The following is a 16,394-nucleotide window of genomic DNA, read 5'->3' as shown; positions in this document are numbered from 1 at the left end:
CTGACCTTGAGTACGACACTAATATCATTTAGAGCTGCCCGGCATTCCCGTTGAACCTGTGATTTAATGGCCGCCTGGCTAACCGAGAATATATTTATAGTAGTTTTTGTATTTAGATACGCGGCCACCTCTTTTATACCTAGAACTTCTGCCTGATAGACGTTGCAGTAGTCTGGTGTCGAACGGATAGTTCAAGTCCTAATTCCTTCGAAAATACTCCATAGTCAACCTTACTGTCTAGCTTGGAACCATTTGTATAGAAATTTAATTCCCCCTTTCTCCATCGCCTTTGACTCTGCCACTCTGTTTTTAACAGTATGCTCGCCTTGAAGTGTTTATCGAAGGCGAGTTTAGGAATAGAATCGTATATTTCTTGTTCGTGACTATTAACAGTGTGCAAAATAGAGGCGTGACCAAATCACCGGTCTTTCCATAGCGCCATACTTTTAAGTCTAAGCGCCAGATTTAGTGCAGTGTAAATGCAACAAGAGTAGTTACAGCATACAATATGCAGCACGTGTACTTCGCCGAAGTGCAATAAGGGCGGCTTGTGGCTACAGAACGGTCTCGAGAGGCGCAATAGGCGTTATCGCGGGGAAACTACCAGCTGGCATTCTGGCAAAGGAATTTAGCCGTCTCTATGGCAAGTGACGGGCTACGCCGTCATTAGAACAAAAAGCTGAAGAGAGACTGCATTCGATAGAAGAATGGCAAAGCAGATGGGATTCGTCAACAAGCGGACGTTGGACTCATAGTCTTACTTCAAATATTAGCCAATGGGTCGCCACGCTTGATTTTTGGAGTACCTCCATCGGTTTAATCTGGAGGACACCCCGTTCTACCCAAACTGCAACAATGCGATAAAAAGTGCGGAATACGTATTCTTCTACTGCGATCGTTTCAGAGAGGAGCGCCTAACGTTTGAAGCACAGATGTGCCCGAAAAACCTAATCACTAAGGTGATCGCATCAAATACTTGTTAGAATGCAGCAACAAATTTTGCAACAATGATAGGAGGTAGACTGCCTACGAACTGACGACAAATCACAGACGCCTGAGCTTAGTGCTCAAGACGGTATCAGTCTACGACATGTCGATAATACTTACGACACCTTTTCTGATGTTCCATTTGCTGCAGAACCACTTATGAAGTGGAAGCAATGGATAGTATCGATAGCGTATAACCTCCATATGCCCATGTAAGAGGAACCTGGACGACGCAAGTACCTGATTGTGTTTTGTTTTCAAAATACAATACAAACAAAAAGTGTTGGTAAGTAAAAGTTTCTCATCAGTTTCCAATTTTTCCATAAACTTTTTACTAGTGTTGTTAAGTTTTTCTTATTGCCGTATGATTCAAAATCCGTATACTATATTTTACTTCCCGCACACTTTATCATTATTTATGTAAAGTTTTTTCAACACAATCTCAACACCATAAACAATGTGAAACCATTTCAGTCTACCGTCTAGACTCAAATTTCATAGGCTTTACTACATACAAGTCAAATTAGTTTTTAATATATTTATTATTGTGCGCCTGGCATAGTTCACATCAAATATGGATAATTTTTAATGAATGAATATATGCAAATTATATATTAACTGTCACTTGAGGCAAAATTACTTGCCATTTGTGAGATATGTAGTTGATTTTTGTTTGCAAATAAAAAACGTTTCGTCGTATGTGAGTTCAATGCATTTGAATGGAATTCGATAACAAACCATAAAAATGCTACTAACAACTCCATTTTCGACACACATTGTAAAATAATATCTAAAAGCAAAGCGATTGAGACATTCTTAGCAATTTGATGTCGCTGAATGCCAACACGCACGATCCATACTCGAATGTCAACACAAACGGCAATCGAATTCAAATCGTCGTATGCGAAGCAGCTTCAAGTAGGTAATCAGATATGCAAAGAAAGCAAATATAACTTTTTTATCAGTTTTTTATTTTATCGATGCAGTTAAAGTAATATTATATAAGAGTATGGAAAGAATGTTGAACATTTTGAAGTGATTTTACCATTACTTATACTTGGACTTTGCAAAGCGTACGCTTATGCACACACATACACATACATGCAATCGCCCGGTTCATACCAACTTGGTTTTTGCACTTATCCACACTTGCTGACATGATAACAAAATTACAATATGAATTCAATGCGAACATACTGGACTGAATCGGCTATAAAAAAAAAACTAATCAATATTTTTTCAAACTTTTTTTTTATTTTGAAGATTGAACATTGTCATTTATGAATGAAAAATAATATCGTTCAAATGACTGCCACGACTGGCTTTACAGTAGGCCATTCGATCAATCCAATTTTTAAGCACATTTTCGATTGTTTGGGCTCCAATTTCATGAATGGCAACTTCGATTTCGTGTTTTATAGCATCCATCGTCTCTGGATGGTTCGCATAGCATTTGTCCTTAACGGTTCCCCACAAAAAATAGTCCAACGGGCTTAAATCACAGCTCCGAGGCGGCCAATTGATATCGGAATTTCGGCTGATTATTCGGTTTTCAAAAACGGTAGCTAAAAGTTCGAGTGGAACTTTGGCAGTGTGACAAGTTCCACCGTCCTGTTGAAACCAAATGTCGTCCATGTCATCCTCTTCAATTTTTGGAAACAGCTCGTTGAGCATGTCACGGTAACGCTCGCCATTTACTGTAACCGCGGCTCCTCGCTCATTTTCGAAAAAAAAATGGCCCGATGATGCCGCCAGACCAAAAACCGCACCAAACAGTGACTCGTTGTGGATGCATTTGCTTCTCTACAGTAACGTGTGGATTTTCTGAGCCCCAAATCCGACAATTTTGCTTATTGACGTAGCCATCGATGTGAAAATCAGAAAAGAAGAAAAAGACTCACCACTTTGGAAATAGGTTTTCAATATTTCCCAATTTTGTTCAAGCGTGTAGCGTCCCATTTGGTAAATGTCAAACCTTTAAGTAAATTATGAACACATTTGATCATGTCAAAAGCAACGCCGCTGCTCAAAAAAACAACTGCAAAAATATATTGTATAGCCGAGTGGTCCGAATGGTAGTCAAGTACAAGTCCATCCGGCTACGCCGACGCTCGTTGGTGTTGTTGTAGCACTTTACGAAAGCCTACCATGCGCAGTGAATTGGGAGCATAATTGGTTACTGTCGTGGGAGGTAGCAAGCAAGTACTTGCAGGGGTGATTCCTGCGGTAGCACGGGAGACATCAGGAGATATCCAGTGGCTGTCCTGATAGAAGTTTTCTGGCATAAATCACTTGGTCTGCAAGGGGTGGTGATTACACTGCGATAAATACATTTAGAGAGCGAGAGTTCAGGGACTCAAGGTGAATGCCGTCAGTATACTGGCAAGGTTCAGTGGTTGTCGTGTATAGTCCTCGATCCCATAAGTCAAATAATGAATTGCTTGCTGGGCATACTATTATTCTACTGCTCCATGCGACCAGGGGAGCTCTGCATGATTGAGAACCGGGCGGCCGATTGCCTTAAATGTTGCCAGCAACGCTTCTTTGCCTTTGTCCCAAGTGCTACTGAATACCGCCTTGAGGACCTTATGACGATAACGGTTGTATACGTCCAAATTGGTGTACCACGGACTTTGACTTCTGGTGATAATTTGATCTCCACCGACCATAGATTTAGTGGGAAAACTTTCGAGATTCGTAACATTTATGAATCGAAAAAGACTGGAGATGTAATCGTTCACTTTAGAACAGAAGCCATCGATGTAATTACCGAACACCAATGTCGAGCAATCCTCAGTGTATGAGATCAAGGAAGACAACCGACATATGTCCCTAAGAGATTATCTATTGGAGGATGTATAAACCTGCCTAGAGATCTATGTTACGTTCCTATTTGATCTTAGCAGATTATGGATCATGACATTTCATTTCAGTCATATTTCGCTGGGAAATCTGTCTATTCGTCCCCATCATAGTATCCTTGCTTTCCGAGTCATCTAAAACAGAGAGGAAGGACTTCATCAACGAGCTCTTAAGTCAGTTAGTTAATTTACAATAGTAAATTAGGTTCGAAGACATACTTACATGAATTAGTTCTGTACGAGTTTTTTAATTCATGCATTAGCGCTTGAAAATATAAAATAACTCCAAAATATGGAAAAATAGTTGACTTACTTATTTAAGGAATACACAAATGTGAAGATGACACCTTCACCTTCGGGCCACATTTTCGGGAGAACTATCTATAGTCTTACGTAATTTCAGGGATCTATCTACGGGCTTCTTATAATAGCATTCATCACTTGAATTTAGTAAATCATAAAGTGTCCGAGATCGGATTTTTAGTGAGAAATCCTTTCACTCTTCGGTTTATGGTTACCGCTTTTGTAGTATTAAAGAGTAAAGTGTATATCTCATATTTTCTACGTATCTTTTTAAACAACGAAGCGCTCACTCCTAACTTAGGCTCAGTCAAGGCCCGAGTAAAGTTTTCTAGAAGAAGTGGGTAAAGGCCAACAAAATTCAAGAAGACTGCAAAAGGGCTAACTAACAAAATAGACATTAAAGAATTTTTTTACAATTTTACAATTTTTTCTATATTACTGATATTAGTCCAAATCTGAGTTAAAGAATTTTTTTACAATTTTACAATATTTTCTATATTACTGATATTTGTCAAAATCTGAATTCCACAAAAATTGAATTTGGAGGTCTACAAAATAAGATTCATTATAACATTCAAGTCTTTTTCATTTCAAAAATAATTCCGCCAGGTTATTGGATTGGCAGGTGCTTTGCCCCGGGGTATCAACTGTCGATTGCGCAACTTACGCTCAACGTTGCGTTTGAGACTCAGCGAATGTGGATGATAATCAAACGGTATGGGATTGACGGGAAACAAATTGAAATTGCTGAGATCCTTCGAAGCAAGTAGAGTTTTCAGTACCTCCTGGAATAATTATATTTTAAGAAACTAAAATTTTTTTTAACATATTGAAAAACTCGTCCCAGAAGGCAATCTAGCCAATGGGCAGGTGAATCACTTCCTTCTTTCTAAAATTTAATAGTTTGAAGAATCAACGAAAGTCAAGTATAGAGAACATACACTTTCTATAACAACTAGATATCGTGAACGGTAACTTTAATTTGTCAAGTGGGTAAATATGAAGCGAAGTCCAGAAGTTGGTATATACCTGCATGAGACGAAGAGCATGTTAGAAAACAAAGTATAGTCAGAGATGACCCGTAGGTATGGCTGACAAGAGCGAAAGATCGGGGGTGGTTGAAAAATCAGTCGTACGAAGAAGAGTTGATGGCTGACTTATAGCCAGCTTATAACATCTTCAATAGTAAAGGCAAAGATTTCAGATCTGGTTTTCCTCTAGGAGCTTATAGAAAAAATATTCGGGCAAATGACACCTCATTATTCATCGTGGGATTAAAGATGAGTTCCGATGAGATGTGCGTTTGGGTTAAACTGCCTTATTCCGGCTGCCAAACTCCCATGTTTAGATAGGTATTCTGCCCCATTCCAACCAAGCTGCCCAAACGTCAACCAATCTGTTTGAAAATTGGCAAGAAATCAAGAAATACCCCAGTACGAGTATAATATAAACCAAATATTGAGAGTACAGAAAGGATTAACACCTTCGAGTAGCAACCTAGTTGCTTTAAGAGCATTACCACCATCAGTGACAAACTTCAGATTTGTTACGAATTGTTATGTTCGGCTGAGTTAAGGAATGTTCTCTCCATTCCTGGCAAATTGACTTAAAGCGAGGTACGTTCTGGTGCAAATTTCATAACGGAAGCTACGAATCTTCTATTCCTAAGGAAATAAGATCCCGCCTTAGCCTTGAGGGTACAGTACTCGTTCACAAATAAAAATCAGCAGGAAGCCAAAAACCAACAACATGAACAGATTGATTAACAAATTTCGACTAAAAGAAGTATCAAAGGTTTTACCTTGCCTTGGCGAGGACACCCGGACCAAACTAAAGAGAACTAAGCAGCTGTAATTGAAGCATGCAATAAACATGCATCGTTGCAGTCCCAATGTTTGTTTGTTCAGCTACTCATCTCTTCTATATTTCGATCACATTGGCCACACTCTCTTCTTCATTTTTCTTAGCATACTCAACCTTTTAATAAAATTTGAATACCTTCTGCGTGAAACTTTTCCTCTCTTTAGATTTCATGCGCTTCCATGATTTGGCACCTTCACGTAGAATACGAGTAAATCCGAAAGTGGGATGTATGCTTTTGAAGTATCGCAAAAAATTTAGATACGGATGTCGTGTGAGTTGGCGTTCGCTATTTAGAAAAGCACGTCCGAAATTCGGTGCGATTGTTTTGCCAAATTGCAGTGACATTTCGCGTAACTTGTCTTGCTGTCGTTCTATTCTACGCCGCTCTCGACTTCGTTTATTTCTTGTGATTTTGCGACGGCCGTAAAGTTTAGTTCTTTGAGGTTTTTTACGTCTCTGAAGCATTAAATTAGTCTATTTTTTTTTTTTTTGCCAATTGCTACTGCAATGTTTTTGTTTACAACTGCTGTTGTAACAAATATTATTGCCAGTAATAGAAAATAAGCGAATAGGCATAAACAGGTAAATTTAGTGAGTTTTTCAGATATTCAAATAAAATGAGTAAAACAATTTGTAGAAGCTTTCTCATGACCGCCTATGATTATTGTTGTTATCGGAAATGTAGAATTTTTTAATTGGTATTGTTTTGTTTTTTTAATTCTCAGAAATCGTCTGTGTCATCTAGTTTCTGTATGTATCTCAATACACTGCGCGACAAATTATGAACGCTTAGATCGCAGTGGCAATACCAACTTTTACTTTCTTCATAAGTGTATAAACCACACCTTTGCAGGGTGTACCACGGCACACATGAATAACAAACCCAACGTTGCTATAGGTTCTTCATTAACAGACACGCACCCACCGTTATCGAGGGGCATTCATCGCGAAAGAACCTTCTTGGGATCATCTGCAAAATTTTGAAGCATCCTTAAATCCGCGCTCTCACTTTGCTGCCACTTTTCTAATGATGCCGCTTTCCAAATCTCCCCTCGTAGGGCACCACAATGATATAGACTTGGTACGCTGTAAGCTAGCATGAGCCCATGTTCTCTAGAAAAAAAAAATCAATCTGAAGTCGCGAAACCCACCGCGGCAAACTAAGGAAGATATGTTTCCATTTATAGTGAAAGCACGGCTTCAATCAGAGCTCTGGTCTTATGTACCTTCAAATCTAGAGTTGCAATGAACTATCGACAATCTCTACAAGTGAGTAGAACAGAATTGACCGCACTCGGTTTTAGAACATAGAAAAAAACTGTGTGGCAGATAAACAACCAACAGATGAAGATGACACGTGGCCAAAACCAGGCCGGAAAAGAACACTCACTGAAGAAAGAGAAAACATCTACTGTCATTCGAGTTCTTCTTTTTAAAAGAAAAACGTTAAAAAAAGGTTCTGCGCGACTTTTCCAAAATGTTAAAATAACTGCAAGGAGAAGGACGAAAATAATGAATATTCCCTCTTTTATTTTACTGCGCAAAATCAAGCCCTGGAAAATGGGAATATTTTATATAGTCTGCATTTGAAAAATCTAAAGAAATTGTTCAGAGATATCGAATGGCGTAACAAAGAGGACTAGCCAGTCAAACTGTGGCATCAGAATGGTCCTCTACATTTGCATAACTATACCTCTGTTTTGGATGACAGCCACTGCAACATAATCTACTAGTCCCTTGGAGCCAAAGTGGACACACTGGCCCAGAAAACTTAGCTTAAACTTAAGCGACTGACTTTTTACCTCTTTGACGCATCGCGTCGTACCTCTTTCATGTTAATATAGGATTGCGCTTCTCACACTACCACAATCGCTCAAATTATCGTACGCGTGGACAGTGACTCGTAAGCATCTAATTAACTGTAAATACGGAACACTTTTTTGTAAGTATAGGTGTGGCACTCGCTGAATATACGATAGATATTCTGTCATGTTGATGCTAAATCCCAACACTTTTACTAGTGAAAGAGCTTGAAGCTTCTTTCCGGTTGTTATTCTTTATGAGGTTGCTCGTATGCATAATCAAAGGAAAATACAGGGTTTGTGTCCAAACGCGATAAATAAAGCACAAATAGCTCCATTATAAAAGGAGAATACTTCTCAGCTTCAAGAAGGAGGTGGGATCGCAGCTCTGTCAAGTCTTAATTCTCGTGACAGGAACAACGCGCATTTATTATATATTCGAACAAGAACTGTCACTTCAACAGCATCCTTCAAAAATGCATAGGGATTATTTTACTGTGTAACATTTAATCATCTTGTGTTATTTATTGAAATTATCAGCGCCTCCGAAGCAAAGAATATACTCTACTCTACTACACTTTAGCGCAGGCAGGCAGGTGCATAAATTTGACTCAAAAATATTTTGCGTAGCTTTTACAGTAAAGTTTTGAACACAAAACTGCTCTTAGATTAGAAATAAACAATATTTGTTATTATATAGGGCAATATAAATTTCCAAAAACCGAAAAAATAGGATTACCCTTATTCACACAATCTCCTCTTATCTCGAACTCGTCCATGGTGTCGCACAGTGTTACAGATCTTTGACCTGTCTCTGCTTCTTTTACACTTCCCTGTGTTGAGGGATCTTTGCATATACTCGTACTGTATTATTTTCCTCAAAAAAATTAAACAAATACTATTTATAAGTTGTGACAAATCACATTTTTGGTACATTCGATTTTGCAATTTATTGTTGTATGGTATTCACTTCGTTATTTATTTCACTTTACGTATATATATATTTATATATTTAGTTGAGTGAACGAAATACCAACAAGCACTGTGCCAAAAGGGGTTTCACGCATCAAAGTCACGCTGCATTAAAATAAATTCTTATTTATGGGGAGAATGAGTGTGAGCGAGTGTGCACAAAAGTACCTGGGTACTTATTGGTGATTTTATTGTAGACTTTTTCGAAGTATATTAAATTGTCATTTATTCATTTATATACAAATAGCTGGCACGTTTTATTGTCGTCGAATAAGCAGACAAAGGAATGAATTCAGGGTTGTTGCAATGAAAACAAAACGCTGGTTTTTTTGAGAAAAAATTTAAAATATTTTAACACAGTTGAACTCAGGCTTTGCTTTGCACTTTATACTAAAATTGAAATGACTGTTTGAAGGTGGAATGCAATACAAAACAGATATATTCAAAATAAAAAAAATATATATTTCATTAGGCTCTATGAGCGAATTAATTGTACTAAAGTAAAGTAAAGTAATTAGCGGCGCGTACTCCAAACATATCATACTCGTATTTCCTAAAGCTATATAAATGGTGCATAAAAGCAAATTCTAGTTGTTCTCATTAACCTATCAACGAATCTTATCAAAGAGGTGTGACAAAGTCAGCAAAGGGTGAAAAAGGGTGGATGTGTGCCTATAACGCGACTGAAGACAAAATTTATCGATTATAATGATGAACATGCAATTAACCCGATAAACTCGATTTCCACCTTTGTGTGTGTACCAAACGGTGTGTACTCTGTTCGATTTACAGCCTAGCATAAAAGTCAACACTAGGGAATGAAAATTGGGAATGAAGTAGAATTTTTATAGAACAAAACTAGTTTTAACATTACGGTATTTAATCAATATTAACAGATTGATAAATTAATATTTTTTTATGCTATACATACAACAGTGTCAATAAAACTTAGAAGCTCTCAAAAAACTTATTATTTTTAAGAAAAAATGTATTGAAAGCATAAATAAGAAAAAAAAGCATACAAATTCAGCATGAAATACCCATAAATATTTAAAAAACCTATGCACTAAAGTGGGTGGAATTTAACGCCTGAAGTTCGCAGAGATTTTTAAAAGGACTCATTCTGCCACATTTTCCTCTGTAGAGATACAGTTGCGGACAAAACTCTCCGTACGACCCCTTTTTTCTTAATTTCTCCCGATCCAAAGCATTAGAAGGAATGTAATGAAGCAGTTTTGTTTTAAGTCTAATTATATAACAAATGTAAAAAACAAAAAATATTTTCAGTATTTACTTTAAAAGTTATTCACGAAAAACCAAAAAAGGCACTGACAAAAGTGTACATACGAACTTAGAAAATAAGAATTATCTAGGAAAACTGATTAAATTTGTGGAAATTAATATTTTGTTGAGCCACCACCAGCATCGATGACTGCTTACAAACGTCTGAGCATAGAAGCTGCTAAGTTTTCAAGCTCCTCCACCCAGATATTCTGCCATTCCTCCAGCAACTTCTCTTTGAGTATTGGAGCAATAGTAATAGAGTGCTTCCGAATCTTTCGCTCCAAAATTTCCCAAACATGCTCAATAACGTTATTATTAAGTCCGGGCTTTGTGGAGGTGAATATAGTTGCCGTGGAGCATAATACAGCAGCCAGTCCTTGACGATTTGCACAGTTTGCTTCGGGTCATTATCTTGCTGGAAGATCCAGCTCGAGCCTAGGCCTAGTTTGTCCACGGATGGCATCAGGTTTTGTTCCAAAATGGTCTTGTATTGGAAGCGATCCATATTTCCGTCAATGAAAACGAGGTTTCCAACTCCTGTGGCTGCAACTACTCCCCAAACCATGACACTGCCACCGCCATGCTTTACAGTCGGAATCAGATTCCTAGGATCCATGGCAGTGTTCGGTTTTCTCCAAACTTTGGCTTTGCCGTCGTATCCAAATATGTTGTATTTGGATTCATCAGTTAATAAAACTAGTTTCCGAAATTCTATTCCCTTATTAAGGCGCTTCTTTGCAAACTCCAGACGAAGCTTTCGGTTTTTCTCGCTTGCCCAGGTGTTTCACTTCACATCATAGACTTTCGTTCTAAAAAATTGTTGACCACTATCTCTATATACAGCTGCGGACAAAACTCTCCGTACGACCCCTTTTTTCTTAATTTCTTCCGATCTAAAGCATTAAAAAGGAATGTAATGAAGCAGTCTTATTTTAAGCCTAATTATATAACAAATGTAAAAAAACAAAAATTATTTTCAATATTTACTTTAAAAGTTATTCACGAAAAACCAAAAAAATGCACTGACAAAAATGGACATACAATATATTAACACACTTAGTTTGCTCTTTTTTTCTGCGAATACTTAACTGTAAAGTACCGTTTGTTTTATTTTGTGGTTCTACTTTGCATTCTTCTTAAAATTTATGGCATTCTGGCTTTTGAAAAAGTGGACGATCGGAATAATGTCGCTCCGCAAAGAAATCTCGACTGATTTGAGAAAATTAGTTGTTGAGTACAGAAGTAATAAGAAATCCTTTGGTGAAATAGCATTTAAGCAAGTATACAGTACAAACTATTTGTAAAAACTTTGAAACATCCAATTCTCTAGAAAGTAAGCCGCGTAGTGGCCGGCCCAAAAAGCTCAACCGGAGAGATGTATCCTTTATTCGCAAAGCAGTGAATCAGAATCCGGAAATACATGCTACTGATTTGGCCCAGGAGGTAGCCGAGAGGTATCAAATTGTTGTCCACCCACGTACAATAACCAGGGCCCTTAAGGGGTTATATACCTTGTGGTCCGGTGAAATTAGCGAAAGTTGGGTTTTTTTTAAAGATATGTAGCAATAATTTTATTGTATAAAAGTTTTTATTATTGGATATTACAATGTTTAAAGAAAAAAAAGGCTTTGTTTGTGTAAAAATATTTAAAAATGGCGGAGTTATGGCGTTTTCCCCCAAGACCCTTTTTTTGGAAGAGGCTTGCGGTGGACGCGATTCAAGTCCACCAAGTCAACTGAAATCAAAAAATCGAAAAGATTTCATTAGTATAGGGTAGTATATAGTATATCTTCTTAGTGAACGATCAATATATTAAATACAGTGCACTCGCGATAACTCGAACTAATTAAAACAGGCGCTGTTCGATTTATCGAATTTGTTCGACTTATCAATTGAGTGTGCTATGTTAAAAAAACAGTCATCGATATCGATTTTTTTCAATTAAATTTATTTATTTATTTACATATGGATATGAACATGAATATGTTTAAAATAATTAATTCGTTTCAATATTTTGCATCAAATATTTGGCAGTCTTTGTGTCAGTTACACAAAAAAAGTCAGCTTTAACAGAAAAGTTAGGCCGAAAAGAAAGTTGTAATGTGTGTTTGTCTTTTCTTGCCTGCAGCAATGTTGAAGAGTGTTAACCTTTGCGGGGCTTACTTGTTCAGTTGTGGCCCACTGAATTACCTTATTGATAGAGCTAACTGCCTCCTCAGATGATATCCGCTCACATGTCTCAGTTGTGTTGTTAAACTCAGACTCAGAATCACTAGTTTCAATTATTACTTCTGTGTCGGTAAATTCGGCACCATCATTCCATTTGTTAACATCATAAAGCGTAAATTCGACCTGTAAATTATGTTTTTCATGTTATGTTCTTTCAAGATGAGTCCACTTATTGGGTAATTCTTTTTTCTTTGGGACAGAAACCATTTGTATAAAGGAAACATTTAGGAAACTCAGAAGCTTTTAAAGTTCTCCTCTTCCCAGGACCCAAAATCGTGTTGTTTACTGCTTTTAAAATTGCCTTGTCTTTCTTTTTTATAAGACTTATGGTGGACTTGGCTACCCCATATTCCTTCGCTAGAGAAGTAAGACTACATCCACGTTTAATTTTGTTAAGGACTTCAGCCCTCTCTTTTAATGTTAAACACTTCAACCTTTTACGATCCATTACTCACATGCACTGATACACTACAAATGACAAATTTAAAGCAATTTGGTCAATGCAAGATGTTGTTCCCAGAAAACTAACGGGATATTAACGTCGAAATATTCATATGGACAATACACTAGTATACATATAATTTATATACATATACTATTACATATGTATGTATGTACAAAATGTACATGTTTGAAAAGAATGTGTGTACAAATAAATTTGTTTTTTTGTTCGAGTTATAGCGCTTTAATATTGTTCGAGTTACAAAATAGTCAATAGGGAAAAAATGTGTTCGAGTTAGCACGTCGTTCGACTTAGCGGCTATTCGAGTTACCGCGAGTGCACTGTATTTTGATTTTTGTGAAAATAGGAACATGTTTTTAAAAAACTCCACTTCTACAGTCCTAAAATTGGCATTAAAAAATTCATATCTGCAAAATAAAAATTTATACATAAAAAGTTGATCGTTCACTAAGAGGCGACATCAATTACGAACAATTTAAAAAAAAATTATAAAAATCGGTTGAATACTTTTTTTGCAATCGCGTCCACCGCAAAAGCATTTTTGGAAAAACACGTTTTTGAGATAATCGCGTTTAAAGTTTCAAGCGCCGCATGAGGCCGTACGCTCAGGACGTGACGACGCACAATTTAAAACGCTGTAACTTTCGATCTATTGCTCAGATCTCTATGAAATTTTTGGAAAATGTTCTCAAGGGATTGTACTTTACGATAAAGAAATAAAATTTATTTTGATTTTTTTGAAAAACACAAGGTATATAACCCCTTAATAATGAAGGTTACAACTACAGAACTCCTCGCAAATTAAATAAAAAAATACCCTAATTTTCCAATACCACACAAGATGAAGCCCAATAAAAATGTTTTTGTTATGAGTCAGTGCGTTAAAAGTTACACCCCTAGCTGAAAGTGAAAGCTTGGTGACATTCAGTTCAGTGGAAGCGAAGTTACTGCGCCTAAAGCGTCAGTATGTTTGTGTCATCGGTACAAAACTGAGTTTCGAACAAAGATTATCAAAGATATCAAATTATCAAAGATATCAAATTTCGTTTTAAACCGGTAAAACGTTTACCGAAACATTTGAATTGATGAAAAAAGTTTATGGTGGTGATTGTCCACCTCGTGCCAGAGTTCATGAGTGGTTTACTCGCTTCAGAGATGGTTGTGAGGACATAAATGATAATGAACATACGGGCCGCCCAAAATCAGTAATCACTGAAAACGCCATCGAAATTGGTCGTAAATTTATCAAAAATGAACCGAAATCATTGTTGAAATTCATGGCATCGCATTTTAACTGATCATTTGGGCTTACGAAAGGTCTGTGCACATTTCATTCCGCACAAGTTAACTGAGGACGAAAAATTGTTAAATATTCAACATTCGAAAGATATTCAACATTGTAACTGGTGATGAAACGGGGAGTTTCCTACATGAACCTGAAACGAAGTGTCAAAGTGCCGAATGAAAGGCCCCAGACGAGCCACCACCCAGAAAAGTCGATGCTCATTGCTTTTTACGATTTCAAGGGAATTGTCCACAAGGAGTTCATGCCAATGGACCAAACCGTCAATACAATTTTCTATCTTGGCGTTTTGAAGCGGTTGTTGCATCGCATTCGTCGAAATCGCCCTGAATACTGCGAAGGAGGAAACTGGCGCGTGTTGCATGATAATGCAACATCTCATCGATCCACTCTTGTGACTAATTTTTGACAAGAAATCGCATTTTAACCTTGGATTTTAACCATCGATCACTCACCGTATTCGCCTGATATGGCTCCCTGTGACTTCTACCTATTTGGAAAAGTGCATTTGGCCGTGAAAGGAAAAGCTTTTGCGCCGTAGAGGCCATCCAAAAGGGTTGTACCTACATCCTGAAGGACATTCCGGTCAATGACCTGAAACACTCTTTCGAAAAGCTATTAGATCGTGCAAAACAGTGTATCGAGGCCAGAGAGGACTTTTTTTAATACATAAACTCGAAGTTATCAGAACAAAGCTTCTCTCGTTTCTATTTTAACTCAGTTTTGTTTATTTTGGACTTGACCTCGCATATCGCGCTGCTATTATTGTGACCGCCACTGTGCATAAATGCATAGATATATTCGTGTAGTATGTAATATCACAATGGGATTTTTTGCCAACCTGTTTTTACACAATATTATATAATTTTATTAGTTGAATTATATTTTTTATTAAAGCAAGTATAAAGCTGGAATTGTACTTTCTTATTTATTTTTTTTTTTTGTTAATTACTTACACCACTGCCGTTAAAAACAATTCAAATTAAAAAAAATTAAAATTTTTATAGCAAATGGTTATAGACTATGAAAATTAATATTAATATTAGGGAAATTCTTTAAGTTTTTGCAAGGCATTGAGCTCCACCTACATATTGGTGAGATCATAATACTCCCCCATATTTTCTTTTAAATACGCTGCAGTGAAAGCCAAAGTATGTATGCAGAATTCATTCTAGGTTCATGGCATTTCATAGAAGGAATGCAATTGGAGTTGTATGCATAATAAATAATTTTGGGTTATGTTTTAATTCATCATAAAATGTCTGAAACTTCCATAAACCAATTTTTATTCACTCTTTTCAATTAGTCCACAATTGGTGATGTTCGGCACGAAATGGACTAGAATTTTGTGTGTCTATTACGAACTAATTTTCCAACTGGTATAATGCTAATGCAGAGCCTACGATTGAAGTTCCGTAGAACATCGCTTTACTCACAATACCAGTTGCTAGCATTGGAAATTGTGTACTACAATGAAACCGCTTTCTATTTGACAAACATGAAAATGAGTATTTTGCGGTTTTCCAGCAATACGAGAGTGCACCGGGAAATTGAGGTTTGATTTGAGTGTCTATGATTTCTGTATGCGTTGGGCTGCGTAGCAGATAGAAGGCGGTGGTGTTTTGCGTGTCAACTTTCTAGCTACTGTTGGTGGTTACTTCGATGCAACGGTGCTTGGCACACAACAATATCAATAACAAAACTTAGTTGCAATATCGATGTCTTGTTACCTTTGGCATATGTATGTATGAGGTCATATCTAACAATGTACCAAATTGCACGACGAATATATTAACGAAAAGCAAATATTTTATTCTCAAACACTTATGAAGCACTTGGTAACTTTTGAAATCATTTTAATTATATCAACGTAAAATGTGGGAGGTGTCTTTCACAAATATCAAAAGAAAATGAAGATTTTCAAGAAAAATAAAAATGTCCCAAAAAAATCCCAAAAACAACATTTTCTCAAAAGAAAAAGAAAACAAGTCCCAAAAGTTTTGACACAAAAAAAAATATTAAATTTGTTCCAAGAATATTATTAAATTTTTTCCAAAAATATTATTAAATTTTTTACAAAAATATTATTAAATGTTTTCCAAAAATATTATTAAATTTTTGTAAGTATACTATGTGATCCCTTAAAAAATAAAATTATAAAAATGTTAAAAAGAACTGAACATATTTGACTTGAAAAAACTGCCAAACAAAATTTGCAACATTGAATAAATGTTGAAATTATCAAATTTTCTTCAAAAGTCGTCAGTTTACTTCTTGTTACAAAATAAGTGGATCACTGATATCGCAGCTTCTTGCGATAACAAAGT

General features: G+C 36.6%; 2 protein-coding genes across 3 annotated transcripts in view; both read right to left on the bottom strand.

Moving 5' to 3' along the window:
- The window catches only part of LOC129242814 (mucin-5AC-like), a 166,868-nt gene that overhangs the window by 112,883 nt on the left and 37,591 nt on the right, over positions 1–16,394 (bottom strand). The window lies entirely within an intron of this gene.
- LOC129242815 (uncharacterized) lies at positions 4,593–6,674 on the bottom strand. Its single transcript, XM_054879671.1, has 2 exons — positions 6,150–6,674; positions 4,593–4,936 (listed from the first exon to the last, which is right to left on the bottom strand). Exons 1-2 carry the CDS (start codon positions 6,477–6,479, stop codon positions 4,742–4,744), a joined length of 525 nt encoding a protein of 174 aa, XP_054735646.1. The 5' UTR covers positions 6,480–6,674; the 3' UTR covers positions 4,593–4,741.

This window comes from Anastrepha obliqua, chromosome 3 (assembly GCF_027943255.1).
Source record: "Anastrepha obliqua isolate idAnaObli1 chromosome 3, idAnaObli1_1.0, whole genome shotgun sequence".
NCBI classification, from domain to species: Eukaryota; Metazoa; Arthropoda; class Insecta; order Diptera; family Tephritidae; genus Anastrepha; species Anastrepha obliqua.
The sequence above is the reverse complement of the archived record's forward strand: the minus strand, read 5'-3'. Positions and strand labels throughout refer to the sequence as shown.